The sequence below is a fragment of the Dermochelys coriacea genome, chromosome 10 (assembly GCF_009764565.3).
Source record: "Dermochelys coriacea isolate rDerCor1 chromosome 10, rDerCor1.pri.v4, whole genome shotgun sequence".
In the NCBI taxonomy this organism is placed as follows: Eukaryota; Metazoa; Chordata; order Testudines; family Dermochelyidae; genus Dermochelys; species Dermochelys coriacea.
This window is the reverse complement of record NC_050077.1, coordinates 82,945,957-82,966,310: the sequence shown is the minus strand read 5'-3', so window position 1 is coordinate 82,966,310 and position 20,354 is coordinate 82,945,957. Positions and strand designations below refer to the sequence as shown.

The following is a 20,354-nucleotide window of genomic DNA, read 5'->3' as shown; positions in this document are numbered from 1 at the left end:
TATAACTGAAATAATCTTCAAGTTTAAGACCAAATAAATCTAGAAGGGCTTTCCCTATTTCTTGGTTGGGAGTCTGATGAACAGGATGCAAGTTAAGGTCAGTGTTTGGGACAGGATAGGTCAAACATTGCCCTTCAGTTTACAGGACTCTGTGTTTGGAATACAGACATGGTAGAGAGGGTGAAGGAAACAAACAGTTATTCTGGCATTCTTCACATGTAATAATATGACAAGACCAATTCTTTATAAATAGACTTTATTTCTTTACATTTGTATAGCTTAATTTATTGCATAGTTTTGAATGTGTATCTCACACACTATAATGAATCTGGCTTCTCTTTCCATATGCTGTGCCAAGATCAGAAAATGTCTGATTTGCTCTATTAAAATGTGTAAGTGTCAGACCAGATCCCCATGTGACACTACTGTAGGGTCTAGAAGGATGAAGGAGCAGCTACCATGTTGAACAGAAACCAGTTTTACAGGTAGTTCTCCTATGAACCGCTGCATATTTGAAGTTACCTAATTGTGGGTGTGTAATAGTCACAGAAAATAGGACTTATTGAATCTGAAAAGTTAGACTACCAACTGAGAAAGAAGTTGTACTGGTTAATTAATTAATGCTGTAGAATCTTAAATCACTTCTTGCAAACAAAACCCGACTCTTTCCCAGTTATACTAAAAGACAAGATAAACAGATCAACAGCACATATTAGCACTTTTCTTGTCATGGTTATGATTTTTTTAATTAAATAAAATGTTGGATAAGATCATTATGTTTCAGTGCTAATAAATGTTAATAGAAATCATGATCAGCTCTCAGAAGAAAGTAAGATCATTTCCAAGTTGTGTTTTTCCCAGAATATATTTAAAGATTTTGTTGTACTGTCAACCCAAAGTGCATCTATTACACCTCGATGGAGGCTACTATTTACAAAACATATAATAAACCCATACAATTATCAGGAAGCTTGATAATCTCATTGTAATTTTCTGCATTACATGTTTATGTACCTAATAAAAATATGTTCCAAGGTATTAGATAATCCAATATGCAATCAAGTCACAAATAACCTCAAAGCCTGAGACATAGTAGTACCACTCCTGTGTATAAAAAACAATAGTGAAAATACTCTAACGGACATTACAACCTGGCCTAGTACCTCTCTGGTCACCAGCTGAGTGCAAGTCGGTCCAATCGCAGGATGCCACCTGCTTCCAAGCCAAAATTTATGACCCCAGGTTGCAATTTTGATGGCTTCTCAGTGATAGTTTTTCAATGAGGTATCTGCTACAGCAGGTGCATATTGGGGGGAGGTTTAATTAGGAGCAATGGAGGCTTGATTCTCCTCTCATTCACATTACTGTAAATCAGGAGTAATGTGGAAGTCAGTGGAACTACCCCAATATAAGACTGATGTAAGGGCCCGAATTACAGCTCATTGTACTCAATGGAAAACACCCACTGACTGATCAGGCCAAGGAAATTTAGACTGAATGTCAGAAAAACATACTAACAGTGAACTCAGACTGGAATAATCTCCAGAGGGAAGAACTGAAAGGCCCAATCCTAGGGACATTTCAACTAGGATTCTACAGTGAAATCCTGGCTCTTACTGAAGTCTGTTGTAAAAAAGTGCCATTTACTTCAATAGGCTCAAGATGTTGCCCTACTTATTAAATATATAAAATATAGACACTTATGCCTATGAACTGACATAAGCACAATGTACCATCATGTTATAATCAAAATCAAGTTTCCTGGTTCCTCCCTAAAGCAGTCAATTGAAATCAATACAGATAAATGGCCATTGACTTAGAAGATGGTATCACAGTGAGTTTTATCATTTGGATTAAATCTGCCCTTCAAATACTGGCTTGCAAAATATGACACTTCTCCCTTTTACAGTGTTTTGATTTTTTTCTAAATAATTTCATGCTAAAATATCAACTTTTCCCGATTTAAAACCATTTCACAATCTGGTCTCCAACTTTAAAGTCATATGTACAAAAAGCAGTGCAATATAAAATGGTTCACTCTTGAAAACCCCTTGAGTGAGCGTCTTTCCCAAGAAAAACAATCAAAAAATCTCATCACCTTCATTGATCCAGTGCTAATGTTACTTGGTATTTCTCATTTGCAGCAATGTAACTAAAAATCAATCTCTACTTAAAGTTTAATGCCTATGTAGTTTTTCTTTCCTAGAGGACATTGGTGTTGAATAGAGAGCCAGTGAGAAAGCCCCAATGATAGTTAGACTAATGATAATGGAGATACCAACTGAACCAACTGTTTGAGAATGAGAGAGAAGTGGTGAGGAAGCTAAGAGCCAGTCTCGGCGAGCATTCATGTCTATAAAGATGGCCTCCATTTGGAAGTGTGTGCCAATGATCCCACATATATGGAAAAGCTGGTGGCTGTGCCCTGCAATAGAGTCAAAAATATTTAACAAGAAATTTCTCTAGGTTTCATTAAAATACACCTATGACAGCTTATCAAGTCTTATGTGCAAAAATTCTATTTATTTTATTAATTTATATAGCTCTTATTGTGATGCTACTAAACTAAGACAATTGTCCATTTGGAAACTCACTGAATCCCTGCGTACCATAAATCAAAGTTCTAGGTATATTGCTTTGTGCTGTGATTCTGCCAGAGACTACAAGCTAAGTAGGACTAGACTGGAGCTCTGCTTGGATGGGAGATCACCAAGAAACACCTGTGTGCTGCAAGAACTGGTATTGGTGAGTCAGTCTTTCTTCCAACTCAGTACTGTATAGCATGGCACTATGGTGTAGATTTTTGGATGGCAAAGGACCACTTTGTGGTCATTAAAGATTCTATGATACTTCCTGAAACAGCAGGTCATTGGAGATGGCTTCTTGTACAACTATGCATGGTTATTCTAACCATGAGCATGAAACAGTGAATGCGTTTTCCTGATATGAACCATTTACTCTGCTCCAGATATATTATATCCCTCATGAGATGCCCAAGCTTCTGTGCTCTTAAATGCTGGAAATAAAGAATAAAGAATCAGTGTTCTGAACTCACCAATATAGTCAAAGCATCCCGGTGCAAGTCTCTCAGGCAGATGTGCAGCAAAAATGAAACAAGTGAGGAAGGCAAACACACAGTGCCTGTAGTGGACTGGGATTACGCTTTCCATGCAGCTCTCCCCAGTACACAGATATAGCTGTGATATCAAAAGGAAAAATTACACATGGGGGTACCAAGAAACGGAAAGTTAGAGAACTAGTGAAGAATACCTCTTGATTGGGGCCAGATTTGCTGCTCTGCTAAGGTCGCCTGGCCTCATAAAATGGCTGGAGGTGGCTGGTGGAGTAGTTACCCACACACCAGAACTTTCCACTAGCAGAAAGCTTGCATAGGCAGTTCCCCTGCCTTCTGCACTAGCCACTTCTTCACTTCCAGTGTAAGCAGAGAGTGGGGCTAGGGCAGGGGCATTCATACACTGGGGCATGAGTGGGATGGACAATGAAGTGGGTGTGCCTATATCTGAGTCTTATTTGCCACTGGTGTAAGGTCCCTACGGGCCCTTATGCCAGTGTTGTAAATTAAAGCCTTTTTCCTGGAGTTTCAGTTTAGACTGTGGCCGGGAATCAGATAGCCTCAGTCAGCTCCTGTGCCCTCCCTGCTAGGTCACAGTGGAGAATCAAGCCCAGGCTGTCTATATTTAATGGCTTTCTTGTCTGTTGCATGTTTCCAAAGAACATACCACCTATTCCTGTAGCCCAGTATACCAAGATAATGAGGCTTTGCCATCTTAGTCTCAGGACTAAGAGTGGCCACTTGGTCAGGCTGGATTATTGTATGGTGGGATCTGGAACACCGTGGGCAGAACCCAGTAGTAGATATGAGAGCAGATGCAATCATCTCCATTTTATGCAAATTATGGTCCAAATACTGATGACCTTACTCAGATTTTGCTCAGGTAGAACTCCCACTGACATCCAAGAATTGGGCCTAGAGGCAGCTTTTGGGCTCATGGTAAATTGCTAATATGTTTGAGTGCCCCTGTACTGAACACAAAATAATCTGTACATCAACAGGTATTTGCTAAAAATAGCCAAACACCGTTCTCTAACTCGTATAGTTTTCCTTTAAAAAAAAGTCTGTATATTTTCCTAAATATGTGCAGTCTCATGTTCATAAGCGATAGTTACTTCACTGCAGGAAGCCAATGTATTTTATGGCATCTTAATAGAAGTTGAATGTTCAGCGCATACCCTGTAGAAGAGAGGGGTGCTGTCGAACAGGTACGGATATGCAAAAGCCAGCGTGCGAAGAGATTTACTGAGCCGGGGCTGCTGTATCTCAGGGAACCTACATAAAAAAGCATTTCAAATTACAAAATCAAGGCAAATAAGGATTGTGCAACTGCCAGGGATATTTTCGAAGGAACTGTGGCTTGCAGAATGTGCTTTTCGTGTAAGTTTTTTGCACAAGCTATATTTTCATAGCTGTTGTAATCTATACTAGGATACAAAAAGCTGTCTTTAAGTCCAGAAGTGGGGCTGGAGAAATTGAAGTCAAATTACAGCCATCCTCAATTTGTTTATGCAACTAAATTATTGTAAAACATGTGGGAGACAAACAAGCCACATAAATGTCCATGTTTGTTTGAACAATGGCCTTGTTTATAATGTATCAACCAATCTTTGCATAATTCAGCTGATTAAAATTGTGGGCCTGGCCCAACCCTACTAAAGGCAATCGAAAGATTCCCATTGCCTTTACCATGCATGGATCAGGCCTTTTGAGACGGGGAACCCACAATCATTCCACATTAATCATTCCCCATCGATTCCTCACCTCCTTGGCTCTCATGTTGTAGATAAGACAATTAAATTGAAAATAGCTGAATCTTGCACTAATACAGGAGTATAGCAGGCCAGTCATCGTTAATAATAAGGAATGACGAATGGAGCAGAGGCATATCTTGATTCTAAAAACTGTTCCATGTTGGGCCTCCAGTCTGATTGCTAGTATTGTGGTGTGATGCTGTGTCATTGAGGTGACAGAGTCCAGCATAAACAGACACTGGGAGCAGTGTTGGAATTGCTGGTTCCTTGTGTGGTTTACTATAACAATCTTCCCAATCGTTTTCTGCAGGCCACAGTAGAATTAGCAGCATATTGAGGAACCTGTAGCCATTTCCACCATGAGGGCTGAATCACACAAATTTATTTCCCAGATTACAAGATTCTTACCATTGTGTAAAATCACACAACAGAAAACAAATCAGACACAATTTTCTAAGCTCTGATTGGCTAAAATGACGTCTCTTCTAGATGTAGATTAGCATGCACCAGGCTCTTCAACACAGACTCTGAGCAGTTTTGAAAGCATGAAATCTTTTTACATCATCTTGGCACACATTTCAAAGCAGTATTAATGGCCTAAGGCAAAATACTGAGAAAGTGCTTCCTTTAAAATTTAGCAACATATATCATATGTCAGCTGGAAAAAACACAGAGTTTACTTCTTTAAATAGTTGCCAAAGTTATAGTTTTTTGACCTAGTTTTTGTACTGCTTGATCACAGGAGCTAGATATTGAACTCAGTGTTGTCATAAAGAGAGATCTATTTATATTGGATTACAAGGCCTTGTAAGTAAAGCAGCATTCATGCCATGGTCACTGATGTTGATTCATTAAGTTGAATCACAGTTTGTTTATAATGCCTGACACATATCTGAGAATACTTATATTTTACATCCAGCCAAGATTTTGTAAATGCAATATTTCAGGGAATACAAACATATCAGCTAAAATCCAAAATAAATCCGGCCCTTATTACCTTTCTATGATATCACGGTTATAATGGAGGTATGGAGCACCAAGCCTGTTGGTTACAATCATATGGTAAATGAGAAGGAAAGGGTACGTTTGGGTGGAGAAATATATGCTGGAATTTGTTAGCACGACAAAGAAAATTGTTGAGATGCACTTTATACTTAGTTGGTGCAAAGTCTAAACATAATTTAACAGTCCTCAACAAATGTGCAAAGAGCTGAAAGAAGTGGTAATTGTGCCAAAAAAGAGTTAGAAAGAACACCTCGCCTTTCAGCAGAAAGAAACATGTTCACAGGTGTTCACATGTTCTGATGAAGAGCCTGAGATTCCAAACCAAGATAGAACCAGCAAGACACACATTATTGCTCAGTGGTTCACATACAAAGTTCATAGTAAATGCAATGTATCACAATTGTATCCAGATCAGAAATCCAGTTGGAATATCAGTGATCGCAGACACTTCACTTATCCCTTAGAGTCAGATTCCTCTTTATGTCCGATATGGCAGTCACTCCACACACAGGACTCCCAGTGCAATGAGCCCAATTCATCTGGTGTCATTTATAAAGTGGGTGTAAAATGACACCATACTAATTTGGTAACATCAAGCACCCAGTTTGCATTGGTGAATGAAGATGCCAATTGCAGGGCACTTCTCCATGTGATTTTTCTCATGGATTGAACAGAAAAGGCCCAGTGTTTACAAAGATATTCAACTTCACAGGCAAGGCCAGTGGGAGGTTATGGGCACACGTTCAGTAGTCTGTGTTTTCACTTGATTTGAATTATGAAAGATCTGCTCCCTCACTGTTAAGAATTTTCCATACGAAAGAGCTCTACTACCGATGCAATCTCAAACGTACACTGGAAGGAAGCGAAAAGAGTTCAGATAGGTTGTGAGGGGCCCTGCCCTAATGGACCCAGTCCTGTTCCCCTGACCTCAGTAGGAATTTTGCCACCAAGTTCAGCGCAAGTAGGATATGGCCCAGTTTCTTTTTCACGGCCATTCATTTGTAAACTTCATGTGCATTTGCATGACAGTTACTGCAGTGCACAACCCATAGCCCTGATCTGATACTCACTAATCAAGGAATGAACACAGTGTCCATTGGTTTTGTATTTGCATTTTATTTATTTTAAAACTAAAACCAAAAAAAAACAACCAAAGATGGGGAGTGGACAGTACAAATGGGGATGAAACCAGATAATTTCCAACCCCAAAATTCCTGGAAGAGAAAAATGGAAGCCTCAGTTAAAACTATTATTTGCAACTCTCGTGGTACTCTGGGATATTTAGTTGTGTGAAAGTGGTTTCTCATTGAAGACTCAACTGTGTTTTTTTACCTTTCATTTCTTTTAGCATCCTAAAAAGAGAAGAGACAGGCCTTGATCCTGTAAATCCTTGAGTGGCATAGCACAAGTGGAGGCTACATGTGAGGGCAAGGAAAGTTAAGCATGGGGTGTAGTAAGGCGAAAGTAAGCCTCAAATCTCCTTCATGCCTGCTCTCAGTGTGGTTACATACAGTGCATTGAATGGGTGTGTTTTGATGCTAATTTGGGTCTTCTTAACTCTGCACTTTTCTTAGGTCTTATTCTTGCTATCAAGGAGAACTAACTTAGTAGCCGCACACCAGCTGTTTCATTGCTGCAAGTTCAAGTTCCTCACTGCTCCTTGCACCTTCTCCATGCAGCACTCTGCGCTCAGGTCATCTAAGTGCCAACTTCTTAGCTCATTTAACGCCCCCTCCCTGCAAAACAATTCTTTGTAACTATCTGGACTTTCTGAGCAATGAACTAGAGCAGTGTCTATCAAGTGTCTTTTGTACTTGTAACCCATTTCACACAGCAAACCTATGAGTGCGACCCCCCCCTTATAAATTAAGCATTTTTTTTTTGTATTTAACACTATTATAAATGCTGGAGGCAAAGTGGGGTTTGGGGGTGGAGGCTGACAGCTCACAGCCCCCCATATAATAACCTGGTGACCCCCTGAGGGCCACAACCCCCAGTTTGAGAACCCCTGAATTAGATACTTACTAGTGCTCTTCAAATCAGATGTGTAGCTGGCAAGCTAGCCCCCAACAAAGCTCTGACACAATTTGGATTTCTGTGAAAGCCTGTTGTAGCTCTGCAGACTTTGGGTATGAAAAATGATGGTGAGAAGATCCTATTGGCTTTCTTTTTACCCTCCTTGTAGGGTGCTGAGCTTCAGGTGCAAGTGAAGCTTCCATACTGTCCTGCATGTCAGCATGCCACCCATTCAAATACTGCTATTATTTGCCCCGCATTTTGCTACTTCTTTTTAGCAATGTACAAATCTACATTTACTTCCATTTCTGAAACATAACACCAGTTCTTCAGACCAGGTGCGTAATAATCCATGGGATTTTAAAGTTTAAGTGAGATGCAACCAATCCCAGAAATACTTCTGTTTTCTTCTATACGTCCAGTCTTTATTCTAGATCCATGTGGGAATCTGAAGGGAGATTCCCAAGTTTTCAAGCATGCAAGAGATATTGAGATGTGACTGCTGCACAGATGTTAATTCAGTGGGTGAGAAGGATATGGGAAGAAGTAGGAAGTTCTCAGTGAGAGCAATGGAGGCATCCTGCTTCCCCTAAAACTCAAAAATATGTTTTCAGCCATTTTTATACACTTTTACATTTGACAAGTCAGTATTCGTAAAGTACATAAAAGGAAAAAATGCTTTATTACTGACTCACCAACCAACTATCCAGTATTGAAAGAAATTCCTGAGAAGTTAGTAAGAGCTGGTATGGCAGCTTTATAGAAACCCATTAACTTTTTTCTGATGACCAGGATAAAGTTCCTGCCTTCATCAAGAAGTTCCATCTTCATGCTGATACACTGATTCATATTCCTGTTGATCTTCATGAGGAACAGTATGAAGTGGTTAAGATGGATGGATACATAGAATCATAGAAATGTAGGTCTGGAAGGGATCTTGAGAGGTCATCTAGTCTAATCCCCTGTGCTGAGGCAGGACCAAGTAAACCTTATTCTGCTGCTCTCGCTTTCCTTTCCTTAGAATCATGAAATCTATCATGGTCACTTTCACGCAAATTGCCTTCCACCTTCAGATCTGCTACCAATTCCTCCCTGTTGGTCAGAATCCAGTCTAAAATGGCTCTTGCCCTAGTTATTTCCTCCCCCTTCTGAAATAAAAAGTTGTCCAAAATACATTCCAAGAACTTATTGGACATTTTGTACTTTGCTGCATTATTTTTCTAACAGTTGTCTGGATAGTTAAAGTGCCCCATTACTACCAGGTCTTTTTTTTTTTTTTTTGGATATTTCTATTTGTTCTAGAAATGTCTGATCCACTACTTCTTCCTGATCTCGTGATCTATAGTAGCCCCCTACCATGATGTCACTCCTATTTTTTCCCCCTTTTATCTTTACTCAGGGATTTTCAACTGGTATGCTTCTCACCTCCTTTTAGACCTCAAAACAAGTGTATATATTCTTGATATATAGTGCAACATCTCCTGCCTTTTTCCATGCTGGTCCTTCCTACACAATATTCCAGTCATGAGATTTATCCCACCAAGTCTCTGTGATGCCAATTAAGTCATAATTTAGCTTATGTACTAATATTTGCAGTCCTTCCTGTTTATTCCCCATACTTCTTACATTTAAGTATAGGCATGCTTGTTGTTAAAGGCTCCAAGTACCCTGAGGAATCCTACCAGGTCCCAAGAATCTTTCTCCATTTTTAATTATTGTAGAGCAAGTGAAAATAGTTGCCAACTGCTTGATGTCCCATCCGGACAGGTTAATACTGAGCTGGCTGTAATCTGGAGCTGCAGGTTGTCTGATGGTAATGGCTACAGACTTAGTTTTGTTGGGATTAATAACCAGACCTATGCAAGCTACTTTGCTGTTTACAACCAGCTCAATATTAACCTGTCCGAATGGGACATGGAGCAGCTGCCAGCTGTCAAATACTTGAGTAGCGTCAAAGACAATGCTGAACGATGCTTGAAAAATGTGGATGCTTGTATAGCAGCATCCATGGTTCAGGCCCTTCAGCGGCCTCTGTGGGGACCTCATGACATCAAGCTTTCTATGAACATGCAGGTCTATAGAATGACAGTTACACCAACCTTGTTGCACAGAAATGAAACGTGGGCAGATCGGAGGGCTGAAGATCACTGGACTGATAGTTCTAATTTTCATTGTCTCCGTCAGCTGCTCCATATGAAGTGCCAAGGCAAGATCAGAAATTAAGATATTCAAAGCCAAATCCAACAATCATCTCCATCAGGACTGGAACGGTTCCAGCAGTTTTGTTGGTATGGATATATTATAAAAATGGAAGACCAATGAGTTCCGATGCATGCATGCACGCCAATGAATGCTGCTACCCCTCCGGTCACCAGATGGGTGCTAAATGCTTCGGTGGCATGACAAGGTTGCCAGTGATGGACAGAAACCTCAACATACAACCAGACAACCTTAAGCACCTTGCCAAAGATCGATCCGGATGGTGATTGCTTTACAAGAAGGCCACATCCCTTTGGGATTTGCCAAGATGATGATGATGAAATGCAAATGGCCTCAGTATTAATCAACCTGAAATCGTTATACCGTATTGTTGCAACGACATCTTTTATTCACTAAAATAATCTACATGCCTATGAAAGTTAGCGCCCAGTACTTTTGGAGGAGTGGAAGATGCTTATTGGAAGATGTGGTTGTGACGGGATCCCCCAGGGTACAGCCTGAGATTGTGGGATCACTGTGCTCCCTTAACTCTCTCCATCCTGGGCTGTCTCTCACAATGCCTTGATAGTGACCAGCAGCAAACCCTGCCAGGCGCTGTGGTCACTCAGCACAACTGCATGTGGAGCCCCACACCCAGCTAGATTGCATGAATGCTCCCAGAGCCACTCAAGAATCACACAGAGAAAGGCACCAGAGCCAGATCCCCCCAGCTCCCAGCACTGTACCCCAGGAATATACCATCTTGCACTGCTCAAGACGAGCAATACAGATTTATTAATTGGTTCACCACTTCATCAATGGAAAGTGGACATACACCTGAGCAGATTTGCCACGTCATACAAACTCACTGGTAAAGAAACAGTAAAACAAATGTATTGATTATAAAAGATAGATTTTAAATGATAGGCAAAAAGTCAGAATTAGTTACCAGAAGAAATAAAACATGACCATGTGGTCTAAACTCTCAATCCTATTAGACTGGGCAACAACTAGATTAAGCAGTTTTTCTCACCCCACTGGATATTGCAGCCCTTAGTATACAGATTTCCCCCTTGAAATCTGTGCCAATCTCCTCTGTTGGAGTCTTTTCTTCTCAGTTTGTTAGTTGCTTGTAGCATAGGTGGGAGAAGGAGAAAGGCCAAGCATATGGCCACTCTGTCTGTTTTATACCCTCAGTCCATGTACTTGGAAAACACAAGTCCTGGCATGTCTGGGTGGGCCTTGCTGAGTCTCTAGGCAAGGCTGAGCAATTCCCCTGGTGTGGCCTCATGCAGGTGAATCATTACATCCTAGCTCCCTTGCTGGACAACGGTTGTTGATTGCGCCACCTGGGCATTGGTCACTTTCCTTGCTGTTGCCTCTGGGGAGCTAATTCCTGGTCGATTCCCCAACTTACAGCATGTTTTAGTGACCACCATACAACACAATTCTCAGAACTTTACATACATTAATGATACACATATGAACAGAGAAATGACTTTCAGCAGGTCATAACCTTTTCCCTGATACCTTACAAGGCCTGCTTTATATAAATGAGGAATATGGGGGTTCCAGGACACTCCCCCAAGGTATAGACTGTCACTGTTTTTTCTGTGAAAGGTCATAAAAGCTATGATAGATGTGGATGGCCCAAGATTGCATTGGCTTACTACTAAGTGTTTTTTTTTTTTAAAGACAAGAGAGAGATTCATGGGTGGCTGCACTTCTAAACATGTTAGACTGCATTGCTACCAACACTGTCCATTCTGCAATTTGGACCAAATTTTGCTCTGTTATAACTCACACTGATTTTGAGGAAGAGATGCACTGGCATAACTCAGCAGAATCGGCTCCTTTCGCTATAGCAATTAAGATTATGGAAAAATTCTGTGTTGTATGCAAGCAAATGAGATTTACTGCGGTCACTGAACACTAAATTTCCTTCATGGTGCTAAATGCCTTAAACTCCCAGGGACTCAGTCAGGCCCTTAAATTCTCTCCCATTTTCTCTGCAATGTTTTCCTGTTGGAGCAGGCTCTCTGCCCCTCACGTGGCTCATGCACCCTTTGGGGATGCAATCGTGAGTTAGCCACTTACATAAACAAGGAAGAGGACTTTGGCGAAGAGACATTCACAAAACTATGGATTTTACAGAACTGTGCACTCCTAGTGTATTTCACTGAACATCAAGCCCCCTGGGGAAAGTGATTCCATGCCACAGGGTGGCATTGCTCTTCCTCTGCAGCTGTGGGCCAGAGCCTAAAAGAAAAAAAGAAAGGAGAGAGACAGACAAAAAGAAAAGAGGAGATGCAGAGTCTGGTAGCTAACAAATTCATTGCTGGCACAGTACAAGCTGAAGCTCCATGCTACTGCAGTTCATTTGACAGGGAAGCTCTATTTTGCGTGAATGAAGTTAGGGAAATATATAAAAGCTTCTAATAAGAGTTCAACATCAACTGCACAGAGATTCTCTGATTTTATTGTATGTTTATTATGAATAATAGAGAAGTTACCTATTCACAGGGGACAACATTGCACTGCTGATTGTGAAGCAATGGGATGGTTTGGGTAGGAAGAGGAAGATGTCTCTAGAATTCAAGAATGATAACTAGGGCAAGAACTATTATCCCATCAGAGATGGCCATTAGAAATCAGTGGGCCTGATTCTCCACTCAGAGTGGTATAAATCAGGAATAATATTATTTGAGTCAATGTAATCATCCTGGTGTAAAGTTAGAGCAGAATCAGGCCCAATACCCACAATTTCTGCTCATTTGGGAACTTTTTTTTAATTTGTTAAAAAGGTGACATTTGATGCACAGGTCCAATTGACACTTCAGCATTGCTGAGACAATAATGTTACACTGTCTTATCCGATCTAGTTAGTGCTGTACAAATTTGTACATGACCATCTCTACAATTCTGCAATTGGGTGATACTGGCATTTCAATTTGTAAATTAGAAAGAATTTAAAATAGGTTAAAAAAGCTACACTTGGACTGGTCAAATTCATTGACATTTCATAACTGTGTTAGCCTGGTAATATTTGAAATTGTAAAAGCTAGAGTTAACCCATTGTCACCCGTCTTCATTTGTCTAACCAGACAACAGAAATCAAAAGTCAACCAACACAAAGGAGGAGGGAAAACAAACAAAAGAAGAAGAAAAACAGAAAAAAAGGAAAAAGGAGTGGGGGGGGAAGGCAAGACAAGTGGAGTGGTCTAAAATATCAGTTCCTAATTCTGCAGTTCACATAATACTTGGTACTAAAATTAAAATGATGGAGGCAAACCTGCAACCCTGACTCTAGTGAGTAGTCCTTTGCAAGTACCCTACTGAACTCAGTAGAGCTACTTCTGTGAGTAAGTGGCTGGATCAGGACGCATCTGGGACACCCAAGCTTTGCAGCATGATTTTTGGTAGACCCATGTACTGCTACGCTATCAATTTGTTCCCCCCTGGAGTTGCTTTTTTTCTCTGCTACAGCAGAATCACCTCTGCTACTGTTCCATTTTGTTTTGGTGCTTTACCTTTAGGAATTCAAGCAAACCTATGTTATCCTGTGTTTCTTGTAGGCAGATCCTAAATATATTTCAGAGGTGATGAGCACTTGTAGCTCCTTCTGCAATTAAAGAAAGCTGCAAGGAAGGACAGGATTTCAGCACCTTGGAAAATGAAACCATTGATTTTTAAATAAGCCTCCAGATTCAGGGGCAAGACTATCAGAAAAAGTCCATTGTTGTTTGAAGCTGACTGATACTGGATATGTAGTGTTGTTGTAGCTGTGCTGGTCTAGAGACAAGGTGGTTGAGGTGATATTTTATTGGAGCAACTTCAGTTGCTGAGAGAGATGTCCGTCTCTTTCACCAACAGTTGGTCCAGTAAAAGACATTATCTCATCTATCTTTGTCTCTCTGATAGTGGATAGTCTGCCATTGACTTGATCAGAAGCGTCTGCGAGTGGACTAGGGACCTTAATTTAACACACGTGAAAGACAAAATAAGGAAAAAAGTTTCATCATTTCAGATACTAGGTTAAACACTTCGTTAATTAGAGCTTAGGTCTGTATCACACAGGAGAGAAACAAATTGACTTAGGACAATAGCATTCCCCTATTTATTGGCAGCCCAAACAGATAACATTCTATTCTATCTATGTTTATACATCTTTTTCTGTTAGAAAAAAATAAGGCAAATTATGTGGCTCTGGGATGATTCTCTTCTCACTCACATTGGGTTTTATGCCTGTGCAATGCCATTGACTTCAGTGGAGTCCCTCTTGATTGACTCCAGTGTAAGCGAGAGAAGAATCTGGCACAGAACCTGTTTTTTTCCTGTTGTAAAGTGAAAGGAGCAGCTGAAGCAAACTAAAATTCTATCAGGTATTTTACAAAAAACAAACAAAGAGCCCAACCCTACAGCCAGTCCTAACTCAGGTATTCCTCCCCTCCAGTGACCGATAGGGCTAAGTCAGTACTGCAAAATTGGTCCATTCAATGGATTTTTTAAAAATTGCAGTGGAGATGTTCTTACGTCTCTGTTGTACTTATGTGGTTGCCAGTGTATACACTTTCTTTAGTGTCATTCATATTTATGCTTGATTTATTTCATTAAGTGCTGAAGATAACTTTATTGTTCCAGTTGCTGTCAGCAGGACTTCCTTGTAACAGAGATCATGCATCCCACAGGGCCCATTCCTTTATAAATATAATAAATAAACCCAAAGGCAGTAACTTCATGTCAGGATATCTCTGATTTATAAGCAAGACGGCCAGGTCCCTCTGGATCCTTATGTAGATGCGGTTAGACACATCACAGAGGGGAAACTCTGACTCAGAGCAGAGTACTTTCAGCATCCCCTTGTATGACTGTGGACTGATAAGAATTACCAGCAACTTCAAAGGAAGCTGGACATGTCACATGATAATAGATAAAGCATGCTATGTTGGCACTGCACAAATGTAGAACATCTGAACCAGCAGGTTAGGGCTAATTTGCTTTACTTCATGGGCGGGGGGGCTATTGGGATGTGGAGCTATTTGGATCCTGCGATTTCATCCTTTTACTCTGAGCATTAGCAAAATGGCAAAATCTAAAAACGTTGGTGACACACGTTTTACAAGCCATGGGCCACTCCAAACCGAAACAGCCAGTGAAACCCACTGTGAACAAAAGCATGGGATTAATTCACAAATGGTTAGATGGCCTGCATCTCCCTTGATGGTATCAGTAAAAAAAACACAGCTATTCTCACACAGGTTACATGTACTCAGCATCCTTTCTATAGAGCCATAAGGCTACCGCTTTGATCCCCTCTTCCTCCGAGATTAACCATTAATACACAGCACAGGTTCATGATAGAAAAAAGTCACAGTTTTACTTCAGCACTCCCAGGCAGAGTGACTTTACCAAATGTTAACATGCAGGACTGTACTTCAACATTCTGTGGATGGTAGTACAAGTATCTAGGAAGCCATCTCTGACTTCGGCAGGTATCAGAGTTGGATTAAGTGTGTGTGTATGTCTGTCTCAAGCCCTGGGTGTGTCTTCAACACAGTCATGTTGCAATAGTTAAGGACTAGAGGTCCTTCAATCTCCCCTTGCTAATCGGTGGAGCAGGATTTCAAGGTGGCATGTGAAGGAAGCACTAGTGAGATGGACCCAACAGCTCCAGAGAGATGTCATCCGCCAGGCAGGCAGCAGGATAAGTCCTCTAGCTGGCTGGCAGCAGCATGCACCAGCCAGGGCAAATGCCATGTCTTTCCAAAAGAACAACTGTCCCACTGTGCCTCCCATAGTCACCCCAGAGAACCCAGCCCTGGGAGTCAGGATTCAAGCAGCAGAACATGAACCATCAGAGCCCTCAGTTCCAGTCCAGGGAGCATTTCATCTCTAATCTTGCTGTGGTTGCATAAAGGGAAAGGACCCCAATTTTGGGGTTGATGCAGGACTTGACTGGGGGGACCAAAGGTAGCTTTAAGCCACTTTTCATCTGTCAATCTCTTGGTTCCTGGCATAAATATCAGCAGCCTCGGGACTTCCTGTGTGACTTCAGACAAGGCATTTCAACTCTCTGTGCTTTAGTTTCTGTAACATAGGTATGACAATACTTCCAGACCTCATGAAGGTGTTGTGAGCCTTACTTCATTAATGTTCATTAAGTGATTTGAGATCCTTGAATGGAAGGTGCAATTTAAGTGCAAAGCATGAATTAACTGAAAAACACCTACAGCAATCCCAAAATACTTAAGGCATTAAAGACGAATGAGAAAAAAAATTAGACATTGGGCAACTTTTTCAAAAGCGCCTAAATGACTTAAAAGCCTAAGTCCTATTTTCAAAAGTGAATTAGGTGCCCATGTTCCATTGACTTTTAATTAGATTTAGGCTCCTAAATGCCAAAGTCACTTTTGAAAATGGGGCTTAGGCCCAGATCTTTAAAGGTATTTAGGTACATTATTCTTACTGATATCAATGGGAGCTAGGGGCCTAAATACCTTTGAAGATCTGGGCCCTAAGTCACTTGGATGCTTCTGAAGATGTTGCCAATTATTCGGTTACATATTTAACAAGACAATGTTTGGAGACTCTTACCTAAGCTGTACATACTAAGGGCACCATAATCAAAGAAATAACAAATATGTCTCGCCTGGGTGGACATCGTACTGAACGTGTGGGCACAGCTGGATGTGAACGGATAAATACAGCACGTGAGCATGTAGGCAAGAAAGGGCCAGGCATACATGTCATTCCAGATATCCAGCGAATAGGCCAAAGCAAACAACTTCCATAGGAAGTACCTGAAATACAGAGTACTGAGTTAGTACCTTGTGCGTTACTAGTGAAATCCCGCCCCGTTGAAATCAGTGGCAAAACTCCCACTCCCGAGGATTTCACCCTCACTGATTATTGTATTTTTGTCAGAAATACCATGAATGCATTGATTATTTGAGTTCTCAATTATATTTTCCTTGTCCCTCCATTAGAATACAGTACATTTCCCACCCAGGTCCCAAAATCAACCCCCCCCCATCACAAAGAGCCATCTACTTAGGGTGATTTTAAACATTTGAAAATACAGCAGTTAATAAAAACCAGCTCAAGTACCAGGCAGGCAAAAAATGTGTCCATATATTTAGTGTTTCATTTGTCATCTGGAAGACACTGAGGAGACAGTCTGCTGCAGAGCTTCTTGGATGGCGATACCCAAACAGGATGCCCTGTTCTCGAAACACCTGCAAAGGGATGATTAGAAGCGCGTCGTTTAGATGGACAGTACAGTCTGTATATTTCACACTGTGTCACAGGAACTGGAGCATAAGCATGAGATGCCCCGTCCTGCAGCAAAACTCCCACTAAACGTCTCCCTGTAAACGGAGAACTTTATCAAGCTGCAGTGCAGAATATTGGTAACTATTTAATTCAGAAAACATGCTACAAAGGAAGGAGAACACATGTTAACGGTGCAGAAAAATGGGTTCATGATCTCATCTAGGAGATGAGCTCGTGGGGTGAGGAACAATCGAGGTAATAGCTGTTAAACAGGGTCATAAGAACATAAGAGCAGCCATACTGGGTCAGACCAAAGGTCCATTTAGCCCAATGTCCTGTCTTCTGACAGTGGCCAATGCCAGGTGTCCCAGAGAAAATTAACAGAACAGGCAATCATCAAGGGATCCATCCCCTGTCACCCATTCCCAGCTTCTAGCAGAAGACTGAGAATACTGGGGAAATTCTTGATTAGGACCTTGAACTCAAGTCACAGGACATCTACATATAGGAGATGACCCTCTACCTGCAAGCCTGCAGCAGAACTGTTGGCAATGGCTGGTCCCCCAGATGCTGACTGCTCCTAGCCTCTGTTCCCTCAGTGGCATGCAGAAGCTAGGCTAGAGCTCAGCTCCAGCCCAGCCCATTTCTGCAAAATTAGGTCATTCCAAAAACAGCCACTGATTTGCAGTGCCTCCATTTGGGAGCCACATTTGAGACACTTTGGGCCTGATTTTCAGAGTTGTTGAAGAAAATAGCAGCTGCTGGGTCCTCAGCAATTCTGAAAATGAGCCCACTTAGTTAGGTGCCCACATCTGGACTACACTGCGTCTGGGAAGGAGCCTCTCAGCCTGGGTCCACAGAGTTGTGCTGACAGGACTTGTGCCAGCACATTGTAAATATCAGTAGGGCTGTTGCAGCTCTGGCTGGCGCTGGCTCTCAAACCAAATAAAATACTTTTATTTGAACTAAAAATATTTTAATCCAATAAATGGCTTTTCTTGTGAAAATGAAATTTTATGCAACAAAACTCAACATTTTTCCTTTTTCACAAAAAAAAATCTTGTTTTTAGTGTGAGTGAGCGAGCACGCTTACAGGTATTTAAATGAATTAAAACTATTATTGAAAATGATCATCAAAATATTTGATCAAAAACCTGGTTTTTGGTGAATGCAAGTTTTATAACCATTTTATAATGTTTTCAATTAAAAAAATTAAAAATACGCTGAAAAAAATTCTCTGGGCTATTTTTTCAATGCCGCTCTTTCAAACTCTTCAAAACAAAAACTTGACACAAAACAAAACAAATTCACCATTTCAAAAATTTTCCACAAAAATAGGTTCTTTTCCCAGCCAGGTCGAGGGCCACTGATTTGGACATAGGGTTTGGCCAACATGCTTTAATCAAGAGATTCACATTTAGAGCATTAGAAGAAAGTTATAATTAAAAAGAGAAGTTGTCGCTGAGGTTTTATTAGGCTACTGAGCCCACAGATTAGCAGTCAAATAGGAGATACATTTAACAAAAGCTTACTTACTTTAGGCACTTGATTAATACCGAGTTGCCTGGGCAATTTCCAACTCAGCATGGTGCGTTGGGCTAGGTGGTGTTGATTTTGGCTCGGAATGCTTGTTAAATCTTCACCTTAGAGACAGACTCCTGCGTAGTCTTCATCTATGGCCTCAGGCCAAACTCATCCTTATTTACACCTTCCTGTCTCCTCGCCCAGCTCTTGTCGCCAAGGCCCCCCAAGTGCTTTGGTGCTAGGGAGAGCAAGAGAACAAAACAAGGCAAATTGCTATAAAAATTGTTGAAGTAGGTCAGTTCTTTAAACCTGTTTGTATATTACAGTAATCGTTAAAAAATGTGTAATGTTAATAAATACATAGGTTTGATGAAACAAAGTAGTAGTTCTTAACGTGCCTGTGCTTAATTTGTGTTTTCAATGATTTACCTTCTAAAAAAATCTGGCATGTCTCGCAACCCCAGGGGGTGCGTGCACCCAGGTTAAGAACCACTGCCCTAAAGGAATGAGTAGGTAGAGAGACTCGGAACTCAGCACCAGACGCTGCAGGCCTTACTCAGGGTTTGATCAGTCCCACTGCTTTTGAGAGCAGAGGGTACCCAGAGCTGGAAGACACAGCTTCGAGGCACAGAAAGGAGAACGGTGTCTCCATGGCAATGCCCTTCCTCCTAATCCCAAGAAAGCCTCTTCATGGAATGAGGTATTACAGGGCTAGGCCCAGCGTGTACTTTGTGAGACCCCAGCCCTCTGGGAACTAGCAGGGGCTCTCCAAGTAGGAAAGCAGGGTGTTGTATAACACAGATCCCCTGCAAGTGAGGGAAATCCCTGCAATATGGGTCAGTCGTCAAGCCTCTACAGCACTGGCACAGGGGCTGGGAAACAGGATAGATGTATTGGATCTCTGCATGGGTGACCCTTGAATACTGCATGCAGATGTGTTTGTCCCAGATATATTGGAATTGGAAAAGGTACACAAGGGCAACAAAAATGATTAGGGGTATGGAACAGCTTCCATATGAGGAGAGATTAATAAAACTGGGACTTTTCAGCTTGGGAAAAAGACAACTAAGGTGGCATATGATAGAGGTCTATAAAATCATGACTGGTGTGGAGAAAATAAACAAGGAAGTGTTATTTACTCCTTCTCATAACACATAAGAACTAGGGGTCACCGTATGAAATTAATAGGCAGCAGGTTTAAAACAAACAAAAGGAAGTATTTCTTCACACAATGCACAGTCAACCTATGGAACCCATTGCCAGAGGATGTTGTGAAGGTCAAGACCATAACAGGGTTCAAAAAAGAACTAGATAAATTCATGGAGGATAGGTCCATCAATGGCTATTAGCCAGGAAGGGCAGAGATGGTGTCCTCTAGCCTTTATTTGCCAGAAGCTGGGAATGATCGACAGGGAACGGATCTGTTCTGTTCATTCCCTCTGGGGCACTTGGCATTGGCCACTGTTGGAAGACAGGACACTGGGCTAGACAGACCTTTGGTCTGTCCGAGT

The 20,354-nt window shown here is 41.2% G+C and overlaps 1 protein-coding gene across 1 annotated transcript; it reads right to left on the bottom strand.

Moving 5' to 3' along the window:
• Positions 1–245: 245 nt before the first annotated feature.
• Positions 246–18,941, bottom strand: PAQR5 (progestin and adipoQ receptor family member 5). The gene is made up of 8 exons (XM_038420822.2): positions 18,856–18,941; positions 17,155–17,282; positions 16,618–16,847; positions 16,191–16,273; positions 5,825–5,997; positions 4,252–4,348; positions 3,056–3,197; positions 246–2,425 (listed from the first exon to the last, which is right to left on the bottom strand). Exons 1-8 carry the CDS (start codon positions 18,904–18,906, stop codon positions 2,178–2,180), a joined length of 1,152 nt encoding a protein of 383 aa, XP_038276750.1. The 5' UTR covers positions 18,907–18,941; the 3' UTR covers positions 246–2,177.
• Between the last annotated feature and the right edge of the window lie 1,413 nt (positions 18,942–20,354).

Bases quoted from the DNA above. Each gene is read 5' to 3' on its own strand.
- PAQR5 (XM_038420822.2), bottom strand. From the start codon at position 18,906: ATGCTGAGTTGGAAATTGCCCAGGCAACTCGGTATTAATCAAGTGCCT. The intron at 5,998-16,190 runs GTAAGGCTCACA...AATTATGTTTAG, and splicing joins ACTTAATGAACATTAATGAA to ACTTTGCACCAACTAAGTAT. The intron at 2,426-3,055 runs GTGAGTTCAGAA...ACTCTATTGCAG, and splicing joins GGGATGCTTTGACTATATTG to GGCACAGCCACCAGCTTTTC.